Consider the following 17,210-nt stretch of genomic DNA (forward strand, 5'->3'; position numbering starts at 1 on the left):
CCACCTCCCGAGTGCTTCCCGCCCTGCAGGGACGGAGTTTAGTTTTTCAACAACAGGTTCATGGCAGCAACCATTTAGTGCCTCTCACGTTAACATTGAAGGCAGAGGGAGATGCTGTTCTCCCATGGAACATACATCTAGTGGGAAAAACAAGAGACAAGTGTGAAAATAGAAGCAAGATAATTTCAGATAGTAATTTAAAAAATAGGTAATATGATGAGAGAAACAGGCTTGTAAGTAGGGGCTGCTTTGGATTGGGTGGGCAGGGAGGATTTTTTGATATATTTTTTAAAAATTATTTATTTATTTATTTATTTGAGAAAGAAGGAGAGAAAGAATATGTATGTACCAGGGCCTATAGCCACTGCAAAGGAACTCCAGACACATGCGCCACCTTGTGCATCTGGCTTATATGGGTCCTGGAGAATCAAACCCAGGTCCTTTGACTTTGCAGGCTAATACCTTAGCCTCTAAGCCATCTCTCCAGCCCTGATAGTACTTTTTTTTTAGGTGATCTAAATGACAGGAAGCAACCAGCTGTGAGAAGACCTGAAAGAGCTTTGTGCAATGGCTTATATCTGCAAACCCAGCACTCAGGAGGTTGAAGCAGTATGATCCCAATGAGTGCAAACTCAGCCTGGTCTAAAAACATGTAAAGGGAGAAAGCGCTCCAGGCTGAGGAAAGAGCTCACATGCTCAGCAGTCATTTGTGTCTACAGAATTAATGGCCTGAGGACTTAACATAGTGAAAGCATAGTGAATGTATGTCTTATTTCACATAAAGATTTATAAGCCTTCTTACAGCTTGGAATAATTATATAATATATATATTGCATATGTATATTATGCAACTAATTGTATATACATATATATATGCACTTGCACATGTACACTGATGCATACCACACACACACATGCACACACAAAATAATTGTTTTCTTTCTTTCTTTCTTTTTTTGAGGCACAGGCTGACCTGGAATCCACTCTGTAGCCTAGGCTGGCCTCATACTCACACAGATCTCCTACCTCAGCCTCCAGAGTGCTAAGATTAAAGGCATGGACCACCATACCCACCTAACTTTTTTTTATTTTTTTTTATTTTTTTATTTTTTTTTTTGAGGTAGGGTCTTGCTATAGCCAGGCTAACCTGGAACTTACTCTGTAGCTCCAGGCTGGCCTCCAAATGCATGGTGATCCTCCTACCTACCTCACCCTCCCAAGTGCTGGTACTAAAAGGGGTCCACCACTACTTCCAGCTCCTGGCTAAAATATGTATATTTTTTATTTTTTGTTTTTATTTTATTTATTTGAAAGACTAAAATGGAGAGAGAGGGAGGAGGGAGAGCATAGGCATGTCAGGGCCCTTGACCTCTGCAAATGAACTCCATATACCACTTTGTGCATCTGGCTTTACGTGGGCACCGGGGGACTTGAACCTGGGCTAGCAGGTTTTACTAGTAGTGCCTTTAGCCACTGAACTAGCCATAGCTATAGCTAATTTGTTTTTACTTTGCATTTTGAATTGATAATATATTCACTTTCAAAATTCAGAAACTACCAAAAGAATACACTGGGAATTGTTCTTACCAATTTGGTGCCCAATTTCTTCCCATTGAAGTAATAGTGCCCTTAGGGTCTATGTAGTTTTTCAGAAATGCTATATATTTTAAGCCGGGCATGGTGGCACATGCCTTTAATCCCAGCACTTGGGAGGCAGAGGTAGGAGGATTGCTGTGAGTTCGAGGCCACCCTGAGACTCATAGTGAATTCCAGGTCAGCCTGGGCTAGAGTGAGACCTTACCTCGAAAAACCAAAGAAAAGCAAAGTTAGAAATGCTATATATTTTAAGACAAATACATATATTCTGTTGAAAAAACTTATTCTTTTTTTGTAGATGCTATTATTGCATTGTATATCTGTATTATAACTTTTGTTTTGTTTTTCGAAGTAGGGTCTCACTCTAGCCCGACTAACCTGGAATTCACTATCTAGTCTCAGGCTGGCCTTGAACTCACAGCAATTTTCCTGCCTCTGCCTCCCTAGTGCTGGGATTAAAGGCATGTGCCACCATGCCTGCCTCCATAACTTATTTCATCAACCCACTACTGATGTATTTTTAAGTTACTTTCTTTTTGTGTATTTACATAAAGTGCTACAATGAAAACATTTCATATTTGTCATTTAAAATATCTAGAATCCAAAGTAGAATTGGGATCAAAGAACATGTGTATTTTTTTACTCTGATAGAATGTCACCCTTCATAGAATTATAACAATTTGTACCCTAAGCAGAAATGTTCTCCTAACCCTAGGGAAGTGCTACCCAACATTTTGATGTTTACCAATTCAGTGGGTGAATCAATGTGCAGTTTAAGTTGTATTTATCTTAATATAAATGAGAGTTGAGCATCTTTTCGTATTCCTAAAAACCATTGTGATTTCCATTTCAGTAACATTTTTTTTTTTTTTGCTTGTTTTTCTACTAGGCTATTGGCTTCTTTTCATTCTCTAGATTTATTTAATATTTATTTAAACTTTCTAGATCCTTGTAGAGGTACATTAAGAATTTTGAAAAATGGAGCCAGGCATGATGGCTCATGGTTATAAGTCCCTCATTTGGGAGGCAGAGATAGGAGGATCACTGCAAGTTCAATGCCAGCCAGATTGACATAGCATGTTCCAGTTCATTCATGGCTATATAACAAAACCCTGTCTCAAAAAAACTTTTCTTAAAACAGAAAAAGAGCCAGGCGTGGTCGTACACGTCTTTAATCCCAGCCCTTGGGAGGCAGAGGTAGGATTGCCATGAGTTAAAGGCCATCCTGAGACTCCATAGTGAATTTCAGGTCAGCCTGGGATAGAGTGAGACCCTACCTCAAGAAAAAAAAAACAAAAAAAAAAGGATAACAGTATGACCTGAGATAGCTATCTTTAGGATAATAAGAAAGCAATTATTGGGCTGGAGAGATGGTTTAGCGGTTAATATCAAGCCTAATGACCCCAGTTCGAGGTTCGATTTCCCAGGACCCACATTAGCCAGATGCACAAGGGGCACACGCATCTGGAGGTCCTTTGCAGTGGCTAAAGGCCCTGACGTGCCCATTCTCTATCTAGCTATCTGCCTCATCCTCTCTCTGTCTGTCGCTCTCAAATCAAAAAAAAAAAAAAATTTTTAAAAAAAGAAAACAATTATTCCCACCAGGGCCATGTATGGTTGAGTACACTATAACAAGAAATAGAAAGCTGGGCTAGAGAGATGGCTTAACTGTTAAGGCGCTTGCCTGCAAAGTCAAAGGACCTAGGTTCGTCTACCAAGTACCCACATAAGCCAGATGCACAAAGTGGCGTATGTGCCTGGAGTTCATTTATAGTGGCAGAAGGCCCTGGTGTGCCCATTCTCTCTGCCTCTCACATAAAATAAATAAATAAAAAGAAAACTGCTTTTAGGTCACATTAGTTTTTCCAAAACTGAGTATACCCAACTCTCTTTTTTTAAAAAAATAATGTTTTTAGCATCTTCTGTTTTGCAAAATGCAGACGTCTCTCAGGTTTAAAATAGATATGACTTTGGGATTTTTCTTTACTTAGAAAATATACAAGGCTTTAAACCAGAGAAAAAAAAGAGTGGTAGGCTTTTTAAAGTTCCTAACCATTTTCTGGTAGGAAGCTAGCTCACGCTACGTTTCTAGCTCATGCCTGCCACGTGTTATTGTGTTGTGTGCCACATGTAAGTGCTGGTGTGTGAAATTACATGGTTCCATTTAATACCTTCACAATCTCATTCCTATCCATTTTAACAATGATGAACATAGCTTGTATGAGGTACATGCTTACTTGTGTTAATTGGTGTATTTTATATTTCAATTCTCTGGATAAGCATATTAGATTGATGATGGAGGAATATTCATGAAGAATGAATAAAAGATTGGAAAAAAAACCCAGCTGTACAAGTTGTCCATGTTACTTTTTCAGAGAGTGTTTTAGCCTAGCTCAGTATATACCACAGGTAAGCTATTGTAGCATTTCCCTTTACTGTAAAGGGAATCCGCCTCTATCTTGAAAGAATTCTGACTATGTAAGAGGTGAATCTACGGGCTAACCCTAATTAGTCCAAATTGATTTGTATTTCCAGAATGAAGGAAATTAGAACTAGTCTTTTCCCCTTGTAGAATAAAGATGCACTTAATAAAACTCATTTTTACCAAAGCTGAGGTTTGAAGTTCCAGGCTGGAAGAGTGGGCCTGTCATTTGCCATTATTCAAAAGAATAAATTACTGGTTCTCATGACATTGCAAATCTGATCTGTTAAGTATTATTTGAGAAGCTGTTTTAGAGATACGTGGAAAAGCAACAACAAAAAGCAGAAAAGTTAAAAAGCTGGAATGCAATTAGATAAGTATTTTAATCATCAAAGTATTTTTACTAAGTCAATAGCTTTGGTTCAAGGTGGTCTGTGCTAGGTTTGAAGGGGATAGATGCGCATTCCGTTCAAGTAGCTTTGAAGTCTACCTGAGGAGGCAGAAGTGCATGTACATGCACAAAAAGCATTGTTTGTGCACCATAACAGCAGTAGTATATTTTCAAGCAAGCGCCTTTAACCACTGAGCAATCTCCCTAGTACCTTTTCTTCTATCTACCTTTCAAAGTTTTTTTTTTTTTTTGTTTTGTTTTTTGGTTTTTCGAGGTAGGGTCTCACTCCAACCCAAGTTGACCTGGAATTCACTATGGAGTCTCAGGGTGGCCTCAAATTCACGATCCTACCTCTGCCTCCAAGTGCTGGGATTAAAGGTGTGTGCCACCATGCCCAGCTGCTATATTGTGATTTCTAACTAGAAGGTTAAAATTTAGGGGGCTGGAAAAGATGGCTTAGCTGTTAAGGCATTTGCCTGCAAAGCCAAAGGACCCTGGTTCAATTCCCCAGAACCCATGTAAGCGAGATGCACAAAGAGGTGCATACATCTGGAGTTTGTCTGCAGTGGCTGGAGGCCCTGGTGCACCCACTCTCTCTCTCCCTCTCTCTCTCAAATAAATAAATATATTTAAAAGCATGTGGAAGGTAGCTGGGCATGTGGTACACACCTTTAATCCCAGCACTCAGGAGGCAAAAGTAGGAGGATTGCTGTGAGTTCGAGACCACCCTGAGACTCCATAGTGAATTCCAGGTCAGCCTAGGTTAAAGTGAAACTCTACCTCAAAAAACAAAACAAAACAAAAAAAGGGGAAAAAACAAAAAAGAAATCACAATATATTGGTTGACTTAAATCCCCCTGTCAAAAAACATGGTCAACTAGGGGCTCAGGTGATAGCTCAGTGATTAAAGGCACTTTCTTGCAAAACCTGCTAGCCCAGGTTCAATCCCCAGCTATGCACATAAAACTGGATAGGCATTCATTTGCAGTGTGCATGTGTGCACCTAAACATACAAGTGGAAATAAATGAAAACTTTTAAAAATGATCAATGATTTTATGATCTCATAGTACTGTAAGAAAGCATCCCATTAGAGACTTGTCTGTTAATACTACTTTTGTTGTAAGCAATTTTAAAATTATTTATTCATTTATTTATTTGAGAGAGAGAGACAGACAGATAGAGAATGGGTACACTGAGGCCTCTAGCCACTGCAAATGAACTTCAGACGCATGCACTGCCTTGTATATCTGGCTTTATGTGGGTAGTGGGGAATCAAACCTGGGTTCTTTGGCTTTGCAGGCAAACACCTTAACTACTTAGCCATCTCTCCAGCCCAAGCATTTTTTTTTTTTAATAGTTAACAGGGATATGTGTACTTTCTTCTTGTTGTTTTCATGATAGGATCTCACTCTAACCCAGGATGACCTGGAACTCACTCTGTAGCTCTAGGCTGACCTTGAACTTGTGGCTGTCCTTCGGATTAAAAGCATGTACCACTTTGCCCAGCCGGAAGTACCTTTTTTTTTTTTTTTTCTTCTCTTTTTGATGTGATTCAGAGGCCTGGATTTAATAAAATGAGCAGGAAAATAAATAGTGGTCTATATCAGGTATCTTTAGCCTTAAGAATTTCCAGTATCTTAGAAAGCTTGGTAAGGTTTAGAAAATAAATTTCTCATTAGCGAACTTGGACAGTCCTGTCTTAACTTGTGTGAGGCTGTGAACATTGCATTTTGGCGCCAGTCGTTTCCTGCAAACATTCTCAAACTATGACCCTCAAATAGAGCTCTTCTTTCCTAAAATTGCTTTTCTGCTGAGCATCTGTAGCCGTTGGCATGAAGCGCTAGAGTTTATGTAGCACCAGCCACTTAGCTGATGCATACTTTCCCATGGTGACTGATTGCTCTGAGTGAAATTAATTAGGCCTGTGCCATCCCAGTCACTTTCCTCCCAGCAGGCTTTGTGGTTTGAGCGCCTCTGAGGCTGAGGCTGAGTCTCCAGTTCCCCCTGCTGCAGGGCTAGACATTTTTTAAAAATTGGACAGTAGGTGGTGTATATTTTATATATATATTTATTTACTTACTTATTTACGTAAGAGAGAGAGGCAGATACAGAGAGAAAGAATGGGCTCATGAGGACCTCTAGCCACTGAAGAAAAAATTAAAAAACTCCACATGCATGTGGCACCTGTGCAGCTAGCTTATGTAGGTACTGGGGAATCAAACCTGGGCCTTTAGGCTTCTTAGGCAAGCACCTTATCCACTAAGCCAGCTCTCCAACCCATTAAAAAAAAAATTATTTCTTTTTTTTTTTTTTTTGGTTTTTCGAGGTAGGGTCTCACTCTAGCCCAGGCCGATCTGGAGTTTACTATGTAGTCTCAGGCTGGCCTCAAACTCATAGCAAGCCTCCCATCTCAGCCTCCCAAGTGGTAGGATTAAAGGCGTGCAGTACCACACCTGGCTTTATTTAATTTATTTATTTTTTACAGAAAGAAGCAGATAGAGGATGTATTTAAAAAAAAAAAAAAAAAACTTAGCTACAAAAGAAGACAAAACCAAAAAGGTGCCGGGCATGGTGGCACACACCTTTAATCCCAGCACTCAGGAGGCAGAGATAGGAGGATTGCCATGAGTTTGAGGCCACCCTGAAACTATATAGTTAATTCCAGGTCAGTCTGGGCCAGAGTGAGACCCTACCTCAAAACAACAACAACAGCAGCAACAAACAACTCAAGAAGGTAGAGAACAATGACTGAGATCAAAATAGTATTTCTTTTTTCCTTGTTGTAATGGAGGAAGACTCAGTAACAAAAACTAAGGCATTGATGTAATTGCAATTTAAAATTTACCTTTTGTTATATTTACAGAACTTGTAAATTATTGCAGTGGTAGGCATTGAAGCTTTGGCCTCACAATACTAAGCTTAGCACTGTCACTCCCTAGCTGCCTCCCCAGCCCAGTAAATTGCTAATTTTTTCATAAATTTGAGCTTAAAAAAAATTCAAAATAAGCTCAGGCTGCAGCAGAGCCTTAACACAAACCTCCAGAGCTACATCTTATGCTTTAAAAAAAATTTTTTTTTTTTTGGTTTTTCAAGGTAGGGTCTCACTCTGGCTCAGGCTGACCTGGAATTCACTATGTAGTCTCAGGATTGCCTCGAACTCTCGGAGATCCTCCTACCTCTGCCTCCTGAGTGCTGGGATTAAAGGCGTGCGCCACCACGCCTGGCTAAAAAATATTTTAAAATTTATATTTTACTTATTTATTTGAGAGAGAGAAAGAGACTGAGAGAGAGAGAATGGGTGCTCCAGGGCCTTTAGCCACTGCAAACAAACTCCAGACTCATGAGCTCCCTTGTGTATCTAGCTTACGTGGGACCTGGAGAATCAAACCTGGGTCCTTAGGCTTCGCAGGCAAATGCCTTCACCACCAAGCCATCCCTTTAGCCCCCATCTTACCCTTTTAACTAAGATGTAAAATTTATATTTTCATTGCTACCCTGTTCAGAAAAGGAATTTTGATATTTTATTCAAACTGCCTTAGGTATAATAAGTTATTACTAGACAAAAAGGTCTGTGAGAATAGAATGTGTTTCGTGGCAAATGCAAGCTTACCTTGGAGGTGATCATAGTAAATTTGGTCTCCTTCCTTCCTTCCTCTCTTTCTTTCTTTCTTTTTTTGTTGCTGTGGTTTTGAGGGAGGGTCTCACTCTAGCACAGGCTGACCTAGAATTCACTGTATTGTCTCAGGCTGGCCTCAAACTCACAGTGATCCTCCTACCTTTGCCTCCCATGTGCTGGGATTAAAGGTGTGCACCACCATGCCCGGCTTCAGTCTCTTTTCTTGATGTTATAATGAAATCACAAATTACATGAATCAATAAGTGCAGTGCTTGATTTACATGCTTTGGTGAGAAAGGACACCATGTCTATAAGTCTGTTAAGTTCGTCTGGTATTACATGGGATGCTGTAATTACAAATTCATATAAGATAGTGTTTAGACCACTTGAACAACATTTGTCAGTAATTTTACTCCATAAGAATACAAATATGTCAAATATTAACAGTCCAATGCTTATTACCAAAGTGGTAAATGTTTATAAGTTGAATTACTGATTTCTTTTTTGTTTGTTTTTCAAGGTAGAATCTTGCTCCATCTCAGGCTGACCTGAATCTCACTCTGTAGTTCCAGGCTGGTCTCAACTCACAGTGATACTCCTACTTCTGCCTCCAGAGTGCTGGGATAAAGGTGTGAGCCACCAACCCAACTTGAATTACTGATTTTTAGCAAGGATTTGTAGCAAACTGCAAAAATGCTTAACCTATAAAACATATCAGTTCAGAGAATTATAAAAGTAATAAAGTTAAAGAAATAAAACTAATAAAGAATGAGTATATGAGGGCTATGAAGATGGCTCAGCAGTTAAAGGCCCTTGCTGGCAAAGCTTGCCAGCCTGGGTTCAATTCCCCAGCACTCATGTAAAAAGCAGGAACAAGAGGTCCTGACATGCCCATATTCATTCATTCATTCTCTTTTTCTACCCCCCCGCAAATAAATAAAAATATTTCTAAAAAGAATGATCAAGGGGCTAGAGAGATGGTTCAGCAGTTACCTACAAAGCCTAAAGACCAGGTTGGATTCCCCAGGATCCACATAAAGCCACATACACAGTGGTGCAAGCATCTGGAGTCCGTTTGTGGAGGCTGAGGGCCCTGGTGCGCCCATCCTCTCTTCTTCTCTCTCTCCCCTTTCTAGCTCACTCTGCTTGCAAATGAATAAATAAAAAAAAAGTTTAAGAATGATTAAGTGGGGCATAGTCTTTAATCTCATGCCTTTAATCTCAGTGCTCGAAAGGCAGAGGTAGAAAAATCACTGTGAGCTCAAGGCCAACCTGAGACTACGTAGTGAATTACATGTTAGCCTGGGCTAAAGCAAGGTATTACCTAGGAAAACCAAAAGTAGGGCAGGAGAGATGGCTTAATGGTTAAAGTGCTTGCTTGCCTATAAAGCCTAAGCACCTAGGTTCAATTCTCCAATATGTAAGCCAGATGCACAAGGTGGCACATGCCTCTGGAATTCATTTGCAGTGGATGGATGCCCTGGTGTGCCCATTCTGTTTCTAGATGCTTCTTCTTTCCCTCTCAAATAAATAAATATGAAGGAAAAAACCAAAAATAAAATAAAATAAAAAGACTTTATGATTATATGACCATATGGAAAACATAGCATAGCATATGGAAAAGGCATGTGAACCTTTTGTTTTAAGAGAAGAGTCACAAATTTGTCTCAGAGCTCCCAAGTAGCCAGGCAAGAGGACAACATGATTGATCAGGTATAAAATTTATATTGTATATCTATATTTGAAAACAAACGAGGTGTTCAGGAAAGAAACTTCTCCCTTGGATATTATAAACCAGACAATGTGCAATACAATGGAACATGTACTTATTGCTACAGTATTTTTTTAAAAAGCAAAGCAGTACAAAGAATAGTATACACTCAAACACCTATCATCTCTGAGATTTGTATTGTCATATTTGCCTCATATCATCATTATAAAAAAAATCCCTTGGAATGGAATTTCAAAGGGGAAAGTGGGGGGGGAGGGTATTACCATGGGATACTTTTTATAATCATGGAAAATGTTAATAAAAATTGAGAAAAAAAGCTGGGCATGGTGGTGCAAGCCTTTAATCCCAGCACTCGGGAGGCAGAGGTAGGAGGATTGCCATGAGTTCAAGGCCACCCTGAGATGACAGAGTTAATTCCAGGTCAGCCTGGACCAGAGTGAGACACTACCTCGAAAAACCGAAAAACAAAAACAAACAAAAAAAAAATGAGAAAAAAAAATCCTTATAGGGCTGGAGAAGTGGCTCAGTGGTTAAGATACTTGCCTGCAAAGCCTAACGACTTGGGTTTGATTCCCCAATATCCACATAAAGCCAGATGTACAAGGAGGTGCATATATCATACATGTGGAGTTACTTGGCAGTGGCTAGAGGCTCTGGTGGGTCCATATTCTCCCTCTTGTTCTCTTTCTCTCTCCTTGCAAATAAACAAAATATTTAAAAGAATCCTTTTAGAGAAAATGAGAGATAGTTGAATTTTTATTTTTTTTAAGCCAGGTGTGGTAGCACACGCCTTTAATCCCAGCTTGGAAGTTCAAGGCCACCCTGAGACTACGAGGCATATGTGGGTCCTGGATAATTGAACCAGGATCCTTTAGCGTTGCAGGTAAACATCTTAACTACTAAGCCATCTCTCCAGCCCCCTAATTGGAGTTTTAAAAAAAATTTTTGTTTTGTCGAGATAGGGTCTTGCTGTAGCCCAGGCTGACCTGGAATTCACTATGTAGTCCCAGGCTGGCCTTGAACTCATAATGATCCTCCTACCTCTGCCTTCCAAGTCCTGGGATTAAAGGTGTGCCCTGCCATGCCTGGTTTAAAAAAAATTATTCATAGTGGGGGCACACGTGCCATAGTGTGCATGTGGAGGTCAAAGGTCAACCTTGTGGTATCTGTGCTCCACCTTCTTTGAGACAAGGTCTCTGGGGCTGAAGAGATGGCTCAGTAGTTAAAAGCACTTTCTTGCAAAGCCTACCAGTCCAGTTTCAATTTCTTAGTACCCACCTAAAGCCAGACGCACAAAGTGGTGCATGCATCTGGAGTTCCTTTGCAGTGGCAGGAGGCCCTGGTGCACCTTTTTTTCCCTCTCTCTCTATGTATATACATCCAATCTCTCTCTCTCTCCCCCTCTCTCTCCCTCTCTCTCTCCATACACACACACACACACACACACACACACACACACATCAAATAAATAAGTACTTTTAAGAAAAAGAGATACGGGCTGGAGAGATGGCTTAGCGGTTAAACACTTGCCTGTGAAGCCTAAGAACCCCGGCTCGAGGCTGGATTCCCCAGGACCCATGTTAGCCAGATGCACAAGGGGGCGCACGCATCTGGAGTTCATTTGCAGTGGCTGGAGGTGCGCCCATTCTCTCTCTTTCTCTGCCTCTTATTCTCTCTCTCTCTGTCACTCTCAAATAAATAAATAAAAATGAACAAAATAATTTTTAAAAAAAGAAAAAGAAAAAGAGATAGGAGCCGGGCGTGGTGGCACACAACTTTAATCCTAGCACGTGGGAGGCAGAGGTAGGAGGATCGCCATGAGTTCGAGGCCACCCTGAGACTACATAATGAATTCCAGGTCAGCCTGAGCCAGAGTGAGAGACCCTACCAAAAAAAGGGGGGGGGGGGCGCCAGGTGTGGTGGCGCACGCCTTTAATCCCAGCACTCAGGAGGCAGAGGTAGGAGGATTGCCAATACTTCGAGGCCACCCTGAGACTACATAGTGAATTCCAGGTCAGCCTGAGCCAGAGTGAGACCCTACCTCAAAAAACCAAAAAAAATGGGTGGGGGGCTGGAGGGTATTACCATGGGATAATAAAATAAATTTTTGAAAAGAAAAAAAAAGAAAGAAAAAGAGAGAGACGGGGTCTCTTGTGAACATCAGACTAGCTGGCCTACGAGCTTGAATTCTCATTGGTTTCACTTCCGTTGTCATAAATGCCTTGGGATCCCAGATGCATGTACCACTCTGCACCAGGCTCTATATGGGTGCTAGGAAATTGAACCCTGGCCAGCAGGCTTTGCAAGCAAATGCTTTTAACCACTGAGCCATCTCTCCAGCCCAAGGTGAAGTTCCTTACGTTCTTTCCCTCATATCGTTCTGGCCACCCCCCAAGTTGATATATAACTTTTTGTTTGTTTGTTTCTATCATGAAATACTTTTTACATAAACAATGCACTGCGCTTGCCATTTCAGACCTTGCTTCTTTTCCTTGGTGCTGTGTTTGATGACCCTAGTGTTACAGATCTAATTCATTATTAGTATTATTTTTCCATGTGTGTGCATGCATGTGTATCCTTGCACGTGTGTGCTCATGTTTGTGTGTGCATGTGGAAACCAGAGGTCAAGTTATGATGTTTTATTCACCATGGCCCAGGCTGGCCTTGAACTCACATAATCCTCCTATCCCAGCCTCCCATGCGCTTGGAACACAGATGTGAGCCCCCATACCCAGCTCCCGCCTTACTTTTTGTGACAAGGTCTCACAGGGAACCTAGAGCTCACCAGTTTGGCTAGACTAGCTAGCCAGTGAGCCCCAGGGATACCCTGTCTCTTCCCCCCTAGTTCTGGGAGTACAGGAGCTCATTGCCGCACCCAGTGTCATACGTGTGTGTTGGGGACTCACACTCAGGCTCACACTTTCATGGTAGGCACTTGATTCACCAAGCCTTCTCTTCAGCCCTTGTGCAACAGTTTTCCATCATGTGGAAATAATCATTATGGCTTTTTGTTCCTTACCAAAACAATTTTAATTTGTTCCTAATTTTTCACTGTTAAAAACAGTGTTATAGGGGCTGGAGAGATGGCTCTGCAGTTAAGATGTTTGCTTGCAAAGCCTAACAAGCTGGGTCTGATTCCCTAGTACCCATATAAAGCCACATGCACAAAGTGGTGCATGAGTCTACAGTTTGTTTGCAGTGGCAAGAGGCCCTGGAGTGCCCATTCATTCTCTCTCTTCTTGCAAACAAATAAAAATATTTTTTAAAAACAGTGTTAGGCGGGGGTGGTGGCACATGTATTTAATCCCAGCACTCAGTAGGCAGAGGTAGGAGGATCACCGTGAGTTCGAGGCCACCCTGAGAGTACATAGTGAATTCCAGGTCAGCCTGGATTAGAGTAAAACCCTACCTCAAAAGAAAAACAGTGTCAGCTGGGCATGATGGCACACACCTTTAATCCTAGCACTCAGGAGGCAGAGGTAGGAGGATCGCCATGAGTTCAAGGCCACCCTGAGACTACATAGGGAATTCTAGGTCAGTCTGGGCTAGAGTGAGATCCTACCTCAAAAAAACTAAAAACAAAACAAAAGAAACAAACAGCAACAACAACAAAAAAAACAACAGCAGTGTCACAGGCTACAGAGAGGGCTCAGTGGTTAAAGGCACTTGCTAAAATCCTACTGGTCTGGTCTGGATCCATTTCCTCAGTGTCCACATAAAGCCAGGTGCACAAAGTGGTATATGCATCTGGAGTTAGCTTGCAGTAGTAAGAGGTCCTGGCATGTGCGCACTCTATCTTTCTACTTGCAAATAATTTTTAGTGCAGTTTCTTTGGGATAGTGATTCTCAGTGTGGTTCCAGGACTGGCACATCAGAATCACCTTGGATCATGCTGGAAAGGCAACTTCTTCCACCCATCCCAAATCTGAATGAGAGGCTATGGGTGTGGGGCCAGAAGTTTTCTTAAGGAGTGACTCTTTTTTTTAAATATTTTTTCTTATTTTATTTTATTTTATTTATTTGAGAGAGAGAGAGAGAAAGAGAGAGGTGAGGGGGAGAGATAATGGGTTTGCCAGGGCCTCCAGCCACTGCAGGCAAATTCCAGATGTATGTACCACCTGTGCATCTGGCTTACGTGGGTCCTGGGGAATCAAACTTGGGTTCTTAGGCTTCTCAGGCAAGTGCCTTAACCACTAAGCCATCTCTGCAGCTCAAGAATTGATTTTGATGCACGCCAAACTTGAAAGCCTCTGCTGTGGTATACATACTGTTAAAAATAGTATTACTGCCCAGTATGGTGGCACACACACATTTAGTCTCAGCACTCAGGAGGCAGAAGTATAATGATCACTATGAGTTTGAGGTCAGCTTGAGACTTCATAATGAATTCCAGGTCAGCCTGGGCTGGAGTGAGACCCTACCTCGAAAGAAAAATAGGGTGACTAGTGTTTAGGAAATAGCTCAGCAGATAAAGATGCTCGCTTGAAAAGCCTGCCCGCCCAGGTTCAGTTCCCCAGCACCCACATAAAGCTGAGTGCAAAGTGGCTCATGGGTCTGATCTCAAACGGAGCTAAGCTCTCAGGGGCCAGCTGTTTGCAGTCCGGCAGTGCCTTTGCAACAGCAAAAAACCCTGGCTTGAAGAAGGTGGAGGACAGACGCCTCAGGGTTGTCCTCTGACCTCCACACTCTGCTGAGGCATGCACACACATATATACAAATGCATACATGCATATGTATGTACATGCATTCATACATAAGTTTTAAGATGTTAAAGCAGGATTACAAAGTCCTATAGTATGTCTACTTTCAATTTTGCTAGATATGGCCAATTTTTTTCTTTTTAATTTTAACTTATTTTTAAGATTTGTTTTTATTTATTTATTTATTAGAGACAGAGAGAGGGAGAGATAGAGAGAGAGAATGGGTGTGCCGTGGCCTCTAGCCACTGCAAACAAAATCCAGACACATGCACCACCATATGCATTTGGCTTACATGGGACCTGGAGAATTGAACGTGGGTCCTTAGGCTTCACAGGCAAGTGCCTTAAGTGCTAAGCCATCTCTCCAGCCATCTTTTTTTTTTTTTTTTTTCCAAGATAGGGGCTCACTCTGGCCCAGGCTGATCTGGAATTCACTATGTAGTCTCAGGGTGGCCTTGAACTCACAGTGATCCTCCTATCTCTGCCTCCCGAGTGCTGAGATTAAAGGTATTAGAGTCTGTTGATTGTTTGTTTGAAGTAGGGTTTCATTCTAGCCACCACGCCCAGCTGCAGCACTCTTTTTAATTTTTGTTTATTTGAAAGAGAAGGACTAAATGTGTATTGGTACACTAGGCCTCCCAGTGCTGCAAAGGCATTTCATATGCACTGCTCACTTTGTACTTTTGGCTCTACATGAGTACTGGGGAATAGAACCCTGACCAGCAGGCTTTGCAAGCAGGTGCCTTTGCCTGCTGAGCCATCTCCCCAGCTGCTGGCCAAATTCCTATTCACGCTACACTTCGATTTATCGTCTCACCAACAGTGTATGAAAGTTCCCATATTCATCTATAGTTTTGCACTCTGCCTTAAATTTTTTTGGGAAGAATTTTTAGTTGAAATTTGATTTACTCCTGGGATACCCCATTGAGATGTACAGCAGTTATTTGAAAGTGGTTTGCGGTTTATGAGAGAGGTGGGAGTTGGACATGGGAATGACTACATAAGGGCAGAGATTTGACCCTGTTCAGATTTATATGATTGCCATAAAGAGAGTGGAGATTAAGATGAGGACTAAACCATGGGGAGTAACAGTGGAGGAAGAGAATCCAATAAAAGAGATTGAGGATTGCTTAGCAGGGAGAGGAAGGAAAATCTAGAAAGTCAAGTGGGGGTTTAGGTGGAAAGATACCTCTTGATTTTGTAGAGAAAAGGACGCAACTAAGACAGGTATAAGAATGTTGCTCTTCAAGAGATCGGCTGGCAATGGGCTCAGAAACCAAAGGCTGCTCTTGTGTTCGCAGGGAAGTACAGGAGATCAGGCCCAGTTAGAGGGGAGCAAGGTCATTTCAGCGAGTGAACAGTGGTGCCCTAAAGCAAGGAGCCAGTGGCAAGGTCGTGTCTGGTGCTGACTGCAGCTCTTCCTCAGACAGCCTTTTCATAATATGTCCTTTGAGTAAGTTTATTTGCCATGATAATGTTGAGGATTGTGCAGAGGGTTAAAACGCAGTAATAGAGTCGTGACGAGGAGACTGAATGATCTCTCTGAGGCTGGTATTTAAATTTGGGATCTGAATGCTAACCAGCCACTTGAATGGTTGGGACAGATCATTTCAGACAGACCACAAGCTTTCCAGTGTCTAAGAGCACAAACAAATAATAGGATAGTAAATAAAAAATCAAATAAGACTTCTTAAAAAAAAAATAAATCTTCTTGATTATCGGGTCTGAGCAGAGTGAAGAAAAAAAAAAGAGAGAAAACTTTGGCCCCTGACTGGAATCTCGCTGAACCTTCAAACTGGCGATGTCAAGGGTTCCAAGTCCTCCACCTCCGGCAGAAATGTCGAGTGGTCCCGTAGCTGAGAGCTGGTGCTACACACAAGTAAGTTCATGTTTTTGCCCTGTAAGGCTGACTGACATCTTGGGAGGATTTTGTGGACAAAAACAATAGGATTGCTTTTCTACTTTGGGTTTCTTAGTTTCTTCGGATCCTAACTTGTCAGCCCTGCATTCCTTGTTTTATCACATGGAATCTGAATCTCCCAGGTTAGTGCTTTTCTGTGGTGTTTTCAAGAGAGAGTCTTTGAGCATTTACAACCTCCTTGACGGAGATGTGAAACAAGGCTCCTGGGAGAGGCCAAGTTTGAGATTCGCAGCTCCAGACAGTGGCATCAGCACCTCAACTGCAGGCTCATTTAAGGCCACAAAGTCTGAGACTTTCCGAACCTCCTTCATGTTTTATTATTGTTCCTGTTCTTCCCTTGTCCATGTTTCCCTCACTTTCCATCCAGTGTCTCTGAGAAGATCACAGAGTTATAAAAGCAGTGTCACTATGAGATTTCCTAAAATGTGAATGAGAGACCCAGCTCCAGAAAAAGCTGAGCCTGCCCCCTGGCCCCACAGTGCTGCCTTCCTATGGGGAGGTGCGGAGAAAGGGAGGGGACTGCTCTGGGGATCTTCAGCCTGTGTTTCAAGTTGTCCATTTCCTACTTAACTGCTTCCTGGTTTTCTATCAACAGATCAAGGTAGTGAAATTCTCCTACATGTGGACCATCAATAACTTTAGCTTTTGCCGGGAGGAAATGGGTGAAGTCATTAAAAGTTCAACTTTTTCATCAGGAGCCAATGATAAACTGAAATGGTGAGGAAGAATATCTCTAGCTATCATTTATTTTTATTTTTATTTTTTTTGCATTAAGTTGCCTGTTGACTTGGTGTTAATGGGATGCTGATAGAATGTAAGTTCCTTGAAGGC

The 17,210-nt window shown here is 41.6% G+C and overlaps 1 protein-coding gene across 2 annotated transcripts in view; it reads left to right on the forward strand.

Moving 5' to 3' along the window:
- Window positions 1-17,210, forward strand: part of LOC101611465 (speckle type BTB/POZ protein) — a 108,168-nt gene that overhangs the window by 67,189 nt on the left and 23,769 nt on the right. The window contains exons 1-3 of one of the 2 annotated variants that reach the window (XM_045158590.1): window positions 16,200-16,337; window positions 16,435-16,501; window positions 16,975-17,096. In XM_045158590.1, the coding sequence (XP_045014525.1) occupies window positions 16,999-17,096 (98 nt within the window). In that variant the 5' untranslated portion in view covers window positions 16,200-16,337; window positions 16,435-16,501; window positions 16,975-16,998. Of the gene's footprint in view, window positions 1-16,190; window positions 16,338-16,434; window positions 16,502-16,974; window positions 17,097-17,210 lie in introns of those variants that run through there. The other variant, XM_045158589.1, reaches the window with a different exon arrangement.

This window comes from Jaculus jaculus, chromosome 9 (assembly GCF_020740685.1).
Source record: "Jaculus jaculus isolate mJacJac1 chromosome 9, mJacJac1.mat.Y.cur, whole genome shotgun sequence".
Taxonomy (NCBI): domain Eukaryota; kingdom Metazoa; phylum Chordata; class Mammalia; order Rodentia; family Dipodidae; genus Jaculus; species Jaculus jaculus.